This window comes from Lissotriton helveticus, chromosome 6 (genome assembly GCF_964261635.1).
Source record: "Lissotriton helveticus chromosome 6, aLisHel1.1, whole genome shotgun sequence".
Taxonomy (NCBI): Eukaryota; Metazoa; Chordata; class Amphibia; order Caudata; family Salamandridae; genus Lissotriton; species Lissotriton helveticus.
In genome coordinates this window covers 1,110,804,874-1,110,820,845 of record NC_136067.1, presented here as the reverse complement: position 1 = coordinate 1,110,820,845, position 15,972 = coordinate 1,110,804,874, and the positions used below count along the sequence as shown (strand labels likewise).

The 15,972-nt window shown below is 48.0% G+C and overlaps 1 protein-coding gene across 1 annotated transcript in view; it reads left to right on the top strand.

Annotated features, from left to right (window-relative positions):
- Positions 1 to 15,972, top strand: part of ANAPC1 (anaphase promoting complex subunit 1) — an 815,950-nt gene that overhangs the window by 55,043 nt on the left and 744,935 nt on the right. The window contains exon 5 of the mRNA XM_078648767.1: positions 6,567 to 6,649. Coding sequence (XP_078504893.1) covers positions 6,567 to 6,649 — 83 coding nt within the window. The remainder of the gene's footprint in view (positions 1 to 6,566; positions 6,650 to 15,972) is intronic.

Genomic DNA, 15,972 nt, shown 5'->3' with positions numbered 1-15,972 from the left:
AGGATTGCAGGAAGTGACATGGAGTATTATATAGCCTGAAATGTGAACACTGTGAAGGGAATAATGAGATTGCTGTTCTCATTTTCCCTGGTTTCATGGGAAATGTAGTTGTTTTGTGTTAATGGCTGCTGTTAGTGAATATGGTGATTAAAGCGAAGAAAGGATAGCATAATCCTCCCCTCCGGTCCGGACATGGAATTAGTATCCAGTCCTTTGATGTCACTTGGTCACTCCGCCTGTCTGTTCAAGTATTAACCAAATTCAAAGCCCACAAGTAGCTGACAGATTTTTCATTGCATCTGGCATTAAAATGTACTGTTCAATTACCAATAAGTGTTGCATTCCAAAAATGCCCTAGTTTTATTTCCCCCAAGCAATTCAATTCAATGTAATTACATTGCATCAATGTACAGCAAAGGGAAATTACACCAGAGGCCGTTATCACCGCCAATTTTTTTCATCAGCCCTCATCCTCATTCAAAGTTCATTGTTAATGCAAACAGCAGCCATCAGGCTGTGTCAAGTTTGCACTCTGCAGGATCCTTATGCAGTAACAATGCTCCACCTCCGGACCCTCCGAACACCCCGAATATATTACACAGGGTGTTCAGACGATACAGTGCGGGAAAAACCCCAAAAAGGGGAAAAAACCCAAAAGAAAAAGATAAGAAGGGAAGGGGCAGCAAAGGAACAGAAGCTGTAAGAGAAAACATATAACGGTTAACATAAGTTTATATGTAACCCCTACTCTCAGTATATTCTCACTAATAAGCAATACGCATGGTTCACCTGTAAGAAAGACTTGCGCCAGCCTTCCTACTTAATCTTCTTACTTCCCATGCATTCTGTACAAACAAAATAACAACAGGTTAGCATATGGATTCAAACCCTCTCATATGAATTACCAATGTTCTCAGGAAACCTACCGCATCTATCTTAACTGAGGCTCTAAACAAAAGGGATCCGTAAGAAACAAATAAATAGCCTTTTTCAGGAGATTAATGTGTCTTTCTTAGTATGCAAGCAAATACTTCTTTGCTTGACCATAAAGTTTTCCCAGCACGAAATGGATAACCCAAATACGGCAAGGCGTAGTTTATTCACTACTACCTTCCGCTATGGTATTTGTAATCCTCTGAGGTTAACAGATCAAGTACTCGTCATGTATTCATGACGGTAATGCGGAGGTATGTGAATCCACCCCCTGCATTCCGCCACACCATATGAAGGAAAAACAGTCAAGATGAAAATAGAAAAGAGTTTGTACGTCTTGAAAGCCAAGCGCCAGATAATACAAATGTACAGAACAGTAATCACTCCTCGCAGCCGCGAGGGAAATCCAATCATAGGAAATGCTAGAGTCCGAATGTACACAGAGAACAAACAGGAAACACACGCGCTAAGCAGCGCTCGCTCGGTTACTGGGATGGCGTCTTCCTTCACGCACTGGAGAACCACGATCATCCGACCGGCCAGGGAAAACAGGGAGAAACGCCAGGAACCTCAGGACAGCCGCCCTGACACACAAATACACGGAATAACGAGCACCGAGCCTCGGAACCCGCCCTGCTTTCACCACTACCGCCGGGGCATCTGGGTAGTGTAGTCTTAGGCCTGAGCTTCATGGGAAATGAAGTTTTTGGCAGGCGCGCTCGCTCAGATCCTGACAGGCTGAGTGGGTCTCCATAGGTTTAAATCCAAGGCCTCCCAGTGTCCGGACTGACTCCTGCCGCAAGCTCGTACTTCTGCCGCCCGCTCGTACTCCATCACAGAGGAGGAATTGCTGCAGTGCTGAAGGTCTTCCGACTATCTGCATCCTAGCTCCACCTTCGGTCTTCCTCAATACTGTAGGAAGGTGGATATCTGACTATATGGTTACCCCCACTTTTTGCCTGGTGTTTTGCTGGTTTTCGACTTAGTTGGACTGGGACTCTGCTATTCAGGGCCCCAGGCTATCTGCTTTCTCTATAAAATGGACTCCATGTACTTTAGGTACATACCAGATTGGTTACTGGGTCACCCTTGTGAGCCCCTGTATAGTGTACCATAGGTACCCAGGGCATAGGCGCACCCTAGGCCTACCAGGGGTTGCAGCATGTATTGTGCCACCCCTGGATAGCCTTCCAAACTGACACCACAGGTCTGTTCTTACAGCCTGGGTAAGGTGGTGTAATCACCCCTAACTTAGATATAGTATACCTATATCTTTATACCTATATAGACACATATACACCTATAATCCACTCCTAAGGCAGACCTCGACAATCCTGGAGGTAGAGTGCTTGGTTTTATGTGAGAGGTGCCCTAGCATGAGCTGAGCCCCTCTGCAGCTTTCGGAACCATCTCCTTATAGCTGTTCTATGATCTAGCCATACCATATACTCGTATTATAATCCTCGGTGTTAATGCTAACTTTGGTTAGGCTTTATCAAAACATGTCGTGTAAGGTGTCAAACACTATGGAATACTAACCCCACCAGTTCTGGCGGCGGGGGTAGCATTTCACCCTTCTAGAGGGAGAAGACATGTAGTTACTGGTTTACCCGGTTAAAGTTAAACAGATCCCCAGCATCACAAAATGGATGCTGCTGCCACAGACACGAGTCTGCCCTCCTGCTGCTGGACGAAACTCCGGCAGGGAAGGCTTGGACAATAGGTTTCCTGACCAGGGAGATGCTGGCACCTCCCCATACAGGCTTTAGTGTATTGGGGCAGGGTGGGTTGCATTCAGTGAATGCTTTTCAGACACTGCCTGGGGCACACAAGGTTCTCCATGCATTTCCCAGTTCCAACCGGTTGCTGGGGCACTCAGCCCCAGCTCTGGCGCGAAACTGGACAAAGGGGAAGGGGTGTAACCACCCCCTCCCCAGGTCCACCCATAGGAGGGACCTTAGAGTTAGTCCAACCCCTTAACTTACTATAAGTATAGAACCCCAGTCCCTAAGACTTTAGATTACCCTGAACGAAACTCTGCAACATATATCCTGGACCTTCAACAATCCATTGTGACTGGAAGACGGAAGATATCTCCCTTGTGGTCGGTCAAGGAGTGACCACCCTGTTCAAAGAGGCACCAACAGCAACGTTGCCGGTCTGCATTTTCGAGGCTCCCGCCGGATCCCGAAGAATCTGCGACACAGGACACGGACTTCCAGACATCTCTGACCCCGACCTTCGCTCACAGCAAAGCTGAGACCCGTGGCGGACACGAGAGACGTGGGACTGGAACTTCTGGACATCCAGCATTTTGCAAGCTGCACCTACTTCCCGTGGTATCCCGAAGTTGTGCATTGGGGTGCTAGAAGCCCCAGCCCCGAGCACCTTTTGCACCAAAGCTCAAAGGCCCACACTCCACGAGTGTCCAGTGGGCCCGCTTTGTGCATTTCAGCTCAACGCGTCTTCGCGGTTCCTTGCCCGTTGGCTAGTGAGCCCCCAGGAAGACCACTCTTGAAACTACTTTGCTTTCCTGATTGCTCCAGGCTTGCTCCAGCTTCCCTGCAAAGGAGAAGCGCCCCAGACCTTGCTGGTCTGCACCGAAGCCAATCTCGACATCTTGCGTGGATTGCGGTTGCCAAGGCTTGTTAGGTCCCATCCGGATACCAACACCGCAGTCAACTAAATCCTTCGTGGGACAGCTCGAATCCAGCTCCTGGTCGTCGTCGACGCCTCCTGGTCCTCGTGGCTGAAGAGACAAACTTCACCTTTTCACCTGAAATCACCCGACATCTGGTGGCATCTTTCTATTGCCACCCTAGTCACTGGCTAGTGGCCCAGACTCTGTCTCCTCTGCTTTCAGGTTCTTTAGATCTTCAATCCACCCTTGGATCCACCCGGACACTTTTCCTCTGGTCGCCTGCAGCACTTCTTCGCAGCTCTCCATTGGAATCGACGATGAAACCCGACACCGAAAGACACCTATGCACCCGGATTCCGTGGGTGAGGTAACACGAGTACTCTGGTAGTCTCGAGGGTGTTGGCCCTCCAAGTGTCTAAGTCTAAAAGGGTTCCATCGTAGTTATCCTAGAAGTGTCCTTAAATTGTAAATTTGTAACTTGTTTGTTTCCCATAGAAAGTCAATGGTAACCTGCGGCTGTGTTTAGACACTGCACACGTCTCCCGTGGGCCTCCTACATCCTAACCCTTGGTTGTTCCTAGAAGTCCCAGCGATTCCCCAGGCCCTAGGTCTGCTTTCTATTCCTCACGCGGTTCTTATACCACTATTTTAGTATATGGTTTATGAGGCCCCTAGGACAGAACGTATACTGTGCAACTTATATGCTAATTAAGTTCCTTGTATTGTACTTTTACCTCTGACCTCATAAAGAGTCCAGAGGGGTTGTGTTTAGAATAAATCCATATATATTTGATATATACCTTGTGTGGCATGCTTTCATTTGGTACTCAAGAGATTATAATTGGTAAAACAACTAGCTTAATTTGCTCTCTGAAGTCTTAGCCTGAAGACTGCTTACCACTGCTAACCCTAGGATAGCTTTCTATAAGGTTGACTTTACAGCCATCATCAATAAGGGTCGATTGGACTGGTGCAAGGTGCCCACTAGAATAGTGGACAGCATATACCAGCCCAACTTCTCACAAATACAATGCAGCAGCACAGTAGCATTGTATCGAGGAAGACCGAAGGTGGAGTTCGGAAGCTGGTAGAAGGAAGACCTTCACATCTCTCTGGCAAGGCAAAAGTAGGTTTAATCACAATGGCCGGGAGACCACTCACCTCCGTAGAGCTGAAAAGTTGATCTCAATTTGCTACTTGCAGACAGCTGCTTATATAGTTTAAAAATTGATGACCTAAACACAGTTGTCTAAAAAAGCCAATAACTGGTCAAAGAATGCAGGAGTTAATTATATACTTTTCCATAAACGTCACATCACCTGTCTTTTAACTTCGTAACCGTTTCTCTTTATCATGGTTCTAACAAAGCTTTAATGAAACATTAATATTCTTTCCCCGAGTGTGTTCATTTTTATTACTCTGCTCCCAAGACTTCTTATCTGAATCTGTATGGTTTAGATTAAAGTCCCCTTCGACTAACATTTTCTGAACCACATCTCAATTAACAACGAGAATGGACTCTGCTTGTGTGCTGTGATTTATAATCTCTTCAAGGCTTATAAACATGTTTTTCTATTTAACTGAGAACCTGCTTGTGTTTCTGCTTCCTGGTGATCTTTAACCTATGTTGCATCTTTATGAAACCAAGGCATATGTTGCTCTTTAACCATGTATCGCTCAGCATTTCTCTCTACTAATGTCTGCAGTAGTGTGATTTTCTCGCATATCATTTTCTCTTTAACAATAGTTAAGCACTTACACTGTTCCAAATAGATTGTATTGCCATTTTGAAAAACAAATCTGTAAGCATAAGCTAATCTATTTATTTGCTATGAATATGTTGACCTGCACTTAAAGGGATGTGCATGTGTCTACATAAACATTCACACACAAACTCACGCATGTAAAACCATTTGAGGCCAACTTTCCAGCTGCTCCTGATTTTGTATTTTTGATGTAGCTGGTATGACTTGTTTGGATCGAGGCCTCAATGGTGAAACATTTTCAGGGTGCTCTTGGCAAAGTTTCTCCGAGTGACTCCGCCGGGTTAAATCCTGGGAACACATGTCTCTGGAGCATGAATAACTTTGTTGCCCCTTGTCTGTGAGTTAGAGTGCCCCATCCCACTCAACTCAGTTTTGACATTGACTTTTGATTTAAACGTATTTAAACGTTTTTCTTTGCTAAAACTGCCTTCATAAAACCTCTACTCCTTTCTCCTTAGCCAGCCAATTTTTTGTTTCGCGCTGAAATTACATATTTGTAAATTTCTTCCCTGTTTTCTTCATCTGCTTCCCAATTACCACCTCAGCACACTCCCAGGGGTTAACATGTAAATGACACCTTATTTGCCTGTCTTGCTGTACTTGTATCTATTCTATCTCTGCCTTTTCAGTAGCTGCGTTGTTCTCTTGGACACTTTATTTTTAATTATGGCGCTACAGGGCTTGAGCCGGGGTACCACGCGGGTGGACGGCGTCCCCCCACTTATTTTACCAGGCGCTCGATTACTGGAGCAAATGGAGCCACACATTCACTCTTTGGCCTCTCTGGGGCGAGGTCGGAGCTCATTCACAACGCTGCTCACACGCTGGCTTCTCTGATGCAATCGCATCTAAGGGGTGTGCGAGGGGAGGCAATGAGTAGTCTGATGGTGCAAGCCACCTTTCGTGACGTCACTTCCTGTTGTGACGTCAGCGTCCCCCCACTTCTTTTATTAGGACTTGTGCCCTGTGGCGCTATTGTTCTTACTTAGTTATGCTCCGAACCTTTGGCCTGCTCCTAGTTTCCCAGAACAGGTATTCTGAGTTTTGGGCAAACGTAGAAATCTTCAAAGATCGCATACATTATGCATAGTTATTTTCATATTGCTCACATAATGAGACACTGTCCCGTAAGATTTGAATGTGATGTATGCCAGATTGATCAAGTTTACAAGTTCTTCCTGTCCTATTTTCTGTATATGTTATTGTATATTATTTTTATGCTCCAGGTGGGCTGTGTCTGGCCATCTAAATATGGATTGTTGTTTGAGCGCTGCAGTCCCTCACAGGAAGTACCACAGAGCCCACCACGGTATGTTGGGATCTTTGTTTCTCCTCACATATGTTGCTTTTATGTTTTCAGTGGATTGGGTATCAAAGGCGAGGTGCATAACCTTTGAAAATGAAGCTACTCTCATGAGTGAAACACCATGTCACTCTGGGGACTGCTTTTGCTCATGTGCTTGCATGTCTGTTTAGCTCTCCTGTCATCTCATGTACAGAGAGGCGGGTTATTTGAAGAAAGACCGAGCCTATAGTTTTCACAACAGTCCGCTCTGATTACTGGAGTGCTTTGTAAAGTGGGGTATTTGTCTTCAGCAACCCTTACTGTTGGTCACTGAGTTACAAATAGGCAAAATGTCTTTGTAATGGCAGTACCACTAACACATGGAGGTACGAGGGTTGCTTTCTTTTATTGACTGGCAGCTTTGTTGATAGCTGTGTATAGATCAGTTCTAGTGTGAACATTTAAATAAACAGAGATCCCTCCACATGTTGTGAATGAGACCTTACATAAAATGCAAAATGGCACGGCTATTAATGCATCAACGTGGTGTCAAAATGTAAACTTTGTTAAAGTTCATTTAATTTAAACACAGAGGCCTGCAGTCCAACCTCTAAATTGCTTAATTCAGGCATCTTATGACGTCTCTAGTTACCTGTCATAGAGGAATTGTTTTGCTGCTCATATGTAATGCGATACAAAAGGGGATGATGGACGGAGCGTTTGAGCAAATCAAACACTCACCCGCAGTCAACTGATCTGGGTATAACCCATCACCATTCTTTAGCTCACTCTGCCACCCCAGTTCAGACATGGCCATATGCAAATCAGTCTGACCCTGTGCCTCATGGGAACAGTCCAGCCCGAACTGCCAAGCCATGTCTTCCCTGGACCGGAAACAAGCATCCTGGGACCGGTTTCTGGCATTCTGTCCATCAACTGTTGTTTTTGCTCATATGTAATAGCTTAGTATAGTTTAGATATGACATGATAATGCCCGCTTAGTGCCTACCGTCAGGGAGCATTATTAAAGATGCAGCTTAAACAGAGAAACTGAAACCTGGGTATTCTTCTGCTTCGTTTTTCTAGATGAGCGGTGATTAGCAGAAGGAGATATTTATGGCAACATGTTTATTTTTTGCACTATTTATTATAAGAAAAAGAAAGCCACACATCATGTTTTTGTGTCTGTAGCATTTCTTTAAATCTGATTTGTATTAAATTGGTTCTGATATCTTTTTGCAGTAAATATCAAACTGCTTTTCGGTGCCTTTAATTTTGCACTACAGATTCTTCATGTCAAACATCTTATCTCGTTCATACGAAAGAGCAAAACACCAAGGATTTAAGCAGTATGTGGTAAGGGTGGCGGTGTGACCATGTATTATATGAAATAAAGTACCCACTGCCAAACATTAAAAGGATATTGTCGCTGTCCGTGATTTTCTTTATTCTGCCCGGCAAGTGAGTACGCTCTCTCAAAGTTAGTGGAGTCTGCATTGTAAAACCTAACCTTATTTGTAGTCGCGTAAACATGCAGAATACTTTTGCAGGAATTTTTTTGCATATACGATGGGCATCTTTTAAAAATAGACCACCCGGGTCGGAAGTAGAACTGGCGGAGAGGAAAGAGTGATAAGACAATAGAGAGCCTGACAGCCCTGAAGAAGTCGTGGGGTCTTCCCCTTTCGATGAAACCTGGCTTGGCATTTGGAATTAAAAGACCAGGAAAAGACCAGAATGATTTTTGTTTTATGTTGTTTGATTGTACGCATGTCAATTAGATGTGTGTGTGCAGGTGATGAGAACCAACCATTATGAAGCCCCACCAGATCCCTGGAATGATTATTATATAGAGCATTCAGGATACACAGATCCTGATCTTTAACCTGCAAAACCCTCACCTCCTGATGATAACACCTCCTATCAGGAGCAAGGGCAGCTCCATATCAAGGGGTCCCTTTACACAAAGAAGCCTTCGAAGAAGACTTTTTATTTGAAACCTTAGGCACTTCGCACAAAACATCTCAGTCTCATCCCATGTTAAAGGTAATAATATAAAAACCAAAAAAACAAAGTTTAGAGAGCTAGGACTATAGGACGACCGTCCATGTCCCTGAAGTATTTAATAACCAAAAAGGACGGCCAAGTTATGTCTGCCACTAGAGTGTCTGGCACCTCATCGGTTTGATAAGAAGACCCTCACACACCAACCTAGTTGGTGTCATTCTTCATCATCTGGTCCCAGCCAGGTAGCCGAATGCTATCCGGCCGTGCTGCGACACCTGATTACAGTGAAGCTGGTTGAGGTGTGTGTGAGTGTGATAATGTGAATGTAAAAATACCTCCAGAAATCTACCCGTTACTTTATTCCTGGTGATCTGGGGTATATTTATAAAACAGGAGAGTGGGTAATGGGTTATAGATATTATGTGTAGCTTGTTATTACCATATCGTGGTCAACATGTTTCAGCTCTCTAAACAAATTATGGAGCTTTCTTCAGGACCTCCCAGAAAAAAGGTGAGTGATGTGAGAAAAGTGAGTGGTAAAAAATGATTACCACGTGTAAAGCATTTTTAGCACTCGCGCTAAGGTGTGCTATATATGCATGGAGGACTAACCGTTTGTGGGTCCTCGAGAATTTTCGCGTACCTATAAGGAAGGAACAATGTAGTACAGTTCAATAGGTAAGTAAAACATAAAATTCATTCAATGAATACCGCAATTGGTGGTGGTAAATACTTTTGTGCTTATGCAGCACGAAGTGTCAGATAAACGTGAAACAGCTTACATACACATGCCATGCATACTAGACAACATACAAAAAGTGTAGTGATTATGCCTTTCAACATTGTGAGGAAGGTGCACTGTTATGCCCTGAGTATCAGGACACACAGTAGCAGTGACTAATCTGTAGGACTCCTGATGATTAAGTAAGTGAGGAGTCTTCAGATGATTAACGTGCGCTGTGAAAAAGTATGTCTTTAAACTATACAGCACTGTGTGTCAACAATAAGTAGGTATAGGCTTTTGGCATATAATTACTTTAAACGATTTGAAGGCTTGCATATCTGGTCCTGGGGGGGAGCGGGCCTCTTGTTAGTTACATACTAAAGTTTAAAAACAAAGGGGAGAGTAAATGAGGACATTCTGACTGATGCTTAAGGCAATCTCTGTTTTATCAGATCGTGTGGCAAAGCATATCGGTAGTGCAGCGGGAAATTGGCTGCACTTCCAAATGGTCTGATCTGACTTTCTGTGGAGGTCGCGTCCGCCGGGTCACCTAGATGTGGTCCTCAGGAGCAGGCTGGCAACCATCTCCGTGTGTGCCGCTATTTTATCGTAACCGTCCTTCTGATGCAGACGCTTCCGGGTACTATGCGTGTCATCACGCATAGGGGTTGTGACGCGGATCGGTGAAACAAGGCGGTTTGAGCTTAGAGCGCTAACCGATCTGATGGTAGGAACCATTTCCTGGTATTAGGCGCGTCATCACGCATGGCGTGTGACGCGGATGAGGGTTTGCTCTAAAGCGCTAACTAACCCTGTACTGGTAGTTAGTGGCGCTAAGGCATTGCATTAAAGATTATTGCAGTGAGAATGAAAATAGCACAGTACTGGGGTAGAAGGAAAATCAGTGTGTTTCATCATCTTATTTAAACATGAACTCTGCTGGAGCCAGATCCATAATGTATGATTAGATGCAGGCTTAGTCAGAATGTGAATATTATAATCGCTTGGTTCAACTGCGATTTCTCAGAAATGAGTACTCTTAGTCATGATCTACGGTAGTGGCACATATTATTTTTTCTTTTACATTTCTTTTTAAACTCTGCTCAGTGCAGTGTCAGAGCTCAACCATTGTAATGTACCAACCCATAAAAGTTTCAGTAGATGGTAGTTGTTCAGCGACTTAAGCTATTCCAGGGTATATTATTGTTGAGCCCTTGAATATGTGTGGACATACGAGATATACATCTCTGTTCCTTATCCAATAATTCTTGTTGAATATTATTTGTGTCGCGGTCCAGTTGCTCTATCACTACCCATCGCATGTCATTAGGGGTGTGACATTGTTCCAGAAAATGGTTGGTCATATGTGATATGTTGCGTTTGCAACAGATGTTACTCCTATGTTCGCAGATTCTAGTTTTGACTTTGCGGCTCGTCATACCAACATATCTTAAGCCACATGGGCAAGTTATGAGTTATATGATGTTCATGGAGTTACAGTTCGTATGTCGGCGTATCTCCCAGGTTTTTCCAGGTTCCAAGTTAAGGGTTTTTGTGGGTTGTGTTAAGTGGCAAACGCTACAATCGCCACACGGATGATGTCCTCTTATTTTGGGTAGTCCCCAGGCGTTGGTGATTGTATTTGCCTCTGGTTGTTTTTGTTGTTGGGGTCTTGTGTATACTGAACTGTCTTTCAAGCTTCTTCCTCTTTTATATGAAAAAAAGTGGTTTATCCCACTCTAAACTGCCTGTGTTTAGTATGGCCCAATGCTTTTGTACTATCTTGGCCACCTGATTTGACACTGGATTATAAGTTGTCATATTCAAGGGCTCTACGATCATATACCCTGGAATAGCTTAAGTCGCTGAACAACTTCCTTCTACTGAAACTTTTTGGCGCCGAGATGACGTCACGGAGAGTACTTAGGCGCCACCCCTGCGAGTTGACGTCAGTTCTTTCCTTTTCCGCACCGAAAGCGCAGATCCAGATTGAGCACATACCTCAGTGATTTTTGACCACTTTTTTCGAGACTTTTGTCTCCATTTCTTGTCTCCTGGTGCACGTAGGGATGCCCTCCTTTAAGTCTTGCGGGTCGTGCCACCGTAATATGTCGGTGGCGGACCCACATGATGTCTGCACTTCTCTCACCGCTGCTCCAGGTCTCGGGCCATTCGCTGGACGGCTCGCAGGACCGGAGCTGTCGCTCCTCGGACTCGAAGTCTCCCCCTTCAGATTCTGGTAAGCGATGCCATAAAAAGAAGCGCGTTCGCTCTCCGACGTCCCCCCCGTCGCTCTCTGGAGGCAGACGTGGGGTCCAGGGGCTCCGCCCCTGCGGCTTCCCCGGAACCTGGAGTCCCGAGGCCTACCCACTATACCCGGGTCCGTTAGCGACTCCCGAACAGGTGCAAGAGTTCCTTGCTGCCATGGACCGCCTATTTAGGCCTCTGGCTCCCGCGGCGCGCCTGCAGGCCCCACGTTCCGGGGTCCAGATCCTGTCCGCCCGGCAGCACCACCTGTGGCGCCAGCCCCAGAGCCACTGGATCCAGCACCCTCGGCTCCGGCCCCAGCGCCACAAGGTGTATCACCGCTGGCTCCGGCGCTGCCCTTGGCCCTGGCCCCAGCGCCGTCTCTGGTTCTGCCACAGGCGTCGCACTGGGTGCCGTTTATCCTGCCCCTACCCCGGTTCCCGGACCATTTTGTTCCGGCCTGGGATCCACGTTGGGATGCGGCTCTGGGGTGGCCCCCTCTCTGGCTCCGGCCCTGCCGCCGCGGCCGGGCTCCTTTTACCCCTGAGCCGGACGAGGACTGGGACGGCTCCGAGGACCCCCTTGCGTGGCAGTTTGACTCTGAGCAAGGTTGGATGGATGACCTTCAAGATGTGGGTGAACTTGACGTGTCTTCTGACCCGGAGTTTGCCTTGCTTCCGCCTACTATGGTGGAAGGTGCTCCCTATACTATGGTGTTGCGGCGTGTCACGGAGGCTCTCCATCTCGACCTCTAAAGATTCGCACGCCACAGCCAATTCTTTGGGTCTTTCCACAAAGGCCCCTGCCACGTCTGGGTTTCGCTCCTTTCGTGGCCAGGGTAAGAGCACCCGTGGCCGCGGCTTTCGCAGGGGCCGGTCTGGTAACCAGCAAGCGGATCAGTCCACCTCCAGCCCCGCTGCTTCTGCCTCTAAGCCTTCCTAATCCGAGCTTCAAGGAGCACCCCCCCGCCAGTGGGTGGCAGGGTACGTCACCACCTCCACCACTGGCGCGAAATTACCTCAGACAAGTGTGTGCTTCAGATAATCTGTCTTGGTTACTCGCTCTCCTTTCTGTCCTTCCCTCTGGCCATGCCACCTCGGTACCACCGCATGTCAGGGGACCATTTGGCTCTTCTCGTCACGGCCCTCTTGGCCAAGGGGGCCATTGAGCACGTTCCCGGTCAGGAAGTAGGGAGTGGTTGTTATTCCCACTACTTCGTGGTCCCCAAGAAGGACAGGGGGCCTATGACCCATCTTGGACTGGACGTCAGTTGCTTTCTCCGGAAGGAGAAGTTCAAGATGCTAACTCTAGCTCAGGTCCTGGCTGCCCTGGACCCTGGAGACTGGATGGTGGCGTTGGACTTGCAAGACGCCCATTTCCACATCCTTGTCCTGCCGGCCCAGCGGCGCTACCTGCGGTTCACGGTAGGTCAGGAGCATTTTCAGTTTACCGTGCTCCCCTTCCGCCTTACCAGTGCCCCTCGGTTGTTCACAAAGGTGATGGCGGTGGTCGCAGCTCATCTGCGCAGGTCACGGGTGTCAGTCTTCCCCTACCTCGACTACTGGCTGTGGAAGGCAGGCTCACCTCAGGCAGTCGTCACCCACCTCCAGACTGCGGCCGACCTCCTGCACTTGTTGGGGTTTTCCATCAATGTGCCGAAGTCGCACCTGAGTCCCTCTCAGAAGCGCCCCTTCTTTGGAGCGGTTCTGGATTTGACGCTGTTTCGCCTCTATCCCGGGTTTCAGTCAGGATGACCCTACGGTGTCTGGGCCTGATGGCCTCCTGCATCCTGCTGGTGGCACATGCAAGGTGGCATATGTGGGCTCTGCAGTGGAACCTCAAGTTCCAGTGGGCACAGCATCAGGACAACCTGTCTGATCCCAGAGGGCGCTGCACGACAGTTGCAGTAGTGGCTCACAAATCGCGATTGGGTCAGTGGCAGATCCCTCTCCCTTCCCCAACTGGAGCAGACGGTGGTGACGGATGCGTCCCTCCTGGGATGGGGAGGCCACATGGGAGAGGCGGAGATCAGAGGCCTCTGGTCTCCGGCGGAGTCCCGGCTCCGTATCAACCTTCTGGAGCTGCGGGCGATCCGGCTTGCACTGAAGGCATTCCTTCCCTCTGTCCGGGGAAGTGTAGTGCAGGAGTTCACGGACAGCACCACCGCCATGTGGTATTGCAACAAACAGGGCCGGGTAGGGTTGTGGACTCTGTCAGGAGGCTCTGTGCCTCTGGACATGGCTGGAACATCAAGGCATTACCTTGGTGGTTCAACAGCTGGCAGGTTCTCTGAACGCCAGGGCAGGCTAACTCAGCCGCCGGTGCATGGTGGATCACGAATGGCGTCTGAACTCGGACCTGGTGCAAGGTCTATTTCTGCAGTGGGGAGAGCCTCGGTTAGATCTATTCGCCATCAAAGAGAACGTGCAATGTCATCGGTTCTGCGCGTTGGAATTTCCAAGGCAGTACTCACTCGGCTATGCTTTTCGTCCCGAGTGGAGCTGCGGTCTATTGTACGCCTTTCCGCCTATACCACTTCTGCCAGAGTGCTGAAGACGATCAGGCGTGACCAGGCCCAAGTGATTCTTGTGGCTCCGGACTGGGCTCGAAGAGTTTGGTATCCCGAGCTACTCAGTATGAGCATCGACCCCCCCCCCCCCCCCCCCCCCCCCCGAACCGTCTGCCTCTTCGGGAGGATCTTCTGTCGCAGCGGCAGGGGATGGTCCTCCACCCGAACCTGTCCAGCCCCTACCTCCATTCTTGCAGATTGAGCGGCGACAGTTAACACCTTTCGATCTTCCTCCCGAAGTCTGTAATGTCATTCTGGCAGCCAGGCCTCCCTCAACCCAAACAGTGTACGCCTGTAGGTGGAATAGATTTGTGGCATGGTGCACAGCTAAGACTGTGGAGCCCAATTCTGCCCCGCTTTCTGAGGTTCTTATTTTCCTTCTCTCTTTGGCCCTGCAGGGCTCTGCTTTGGGCACTGTCAAAGGTTATATTTCGGCCATCTCTGCCTTTCTATGGCTTCCAGATCAGCCTTCTCTTTTTAAGTCCCGGGTTGTTAACCGTTTTCTTAAAGGCATTACGCATACATTTCTTCCAGTACCCTTCATAATGCCTCAGTGGGACTTGAATCTTGTCTTGACTTTTCTGATTTGCACTCCCTTTGAGCCCCTTCATAACTGTCCCTTACGTCTTCTTACTCTCAAGACTGCTTTCCTGGTAGCTATCACCTCTGCCAGAAGAGTGAGTGAGCTCCAGGTCCTTTCTTCCAAACCTCCTTCCCTTTCTGGTCACCAGGACAAGGTGGTTTGAAGGACCCGTCCTTCTTTTCTGCCAAAGGTTGTCACGCCCTTCAACATCGGGCAGACCATCACTTTGCCCACCTTCTTTCCGCATCCTTCAAGAGAAGAGGAGAGGCTCCACCGTCCAGGTGCGCTCGCATTCTATCTGCAGCGTATACAGCAGTTCCGGGTGGATGATCAACTCTTTGTTGGCTACATGGGCGTCAAAAAAGGTCGGGCGATGCACAAACGGACCATCTCCTGGTGGGTCGTTCTGTGCATCAAAGCATGTTACTCCTTAACCAAGAAGGAGCCTCCTGTGGGGCTGCGTGCCCATTCGACCAGGGCAACAGCAGCTACTACTGCCTTGGGACTGGGAGTCCCCCTGCAGGATATTTGTCAGGCAGCTGCGTGGGCCTTGCTGCACAAGTTTACCAAGCACTACTGCCTTGACCGTCCGGTCCGGAGAGACGGCTTCTTTGGCCGTTCTGTGCTCTGTGACTTTCTGGTGTAATTCTGTTTGCGGGCCCACCACCGGGGTTGGTATTGCTGGGGTATCTATTCTAAGGTAAGGAATCTATCACTAACTTGTCTCTTTCAGATGCACAAGTTACTTGTGTAACGATATATCTGTAACAGACATTAGTTAGTGATAGATTCCTTACCGCCCCACCCATCCTCCCCGTTCTGCGAACTGGTTACTAGGGTTAAGGTCATCCCCCTTTTAGGGCCCTATTTCGATGCACCAATTGTCAGTCTCTTGCATGGCTCTGCGTTTCGGCGCGGAATAGTTGTGTACCGAACTGACGTCAGCGCGCAGGGGTGGCGCCTAAGTACTCTCCGTGACATCATCTTGGCGCCTACGACGCCAGTGACAGACCTGGAGTCGCAGGACGCCACCTACTGGTGCACAGAGATACTGCTAAGCAGAAAAACTTTTCCGTATCCAACCTGACGCCTGGGAATAGTCTAAGGTAAGGAATCTATCACTAACTAATGTCTCTTACAGATGTATTGTTACAGAAGTAAGTAATTTGTGCATTGAGACCCCTTCCTTCAAGTGACAGTGGAGTGCATGTCTCAAC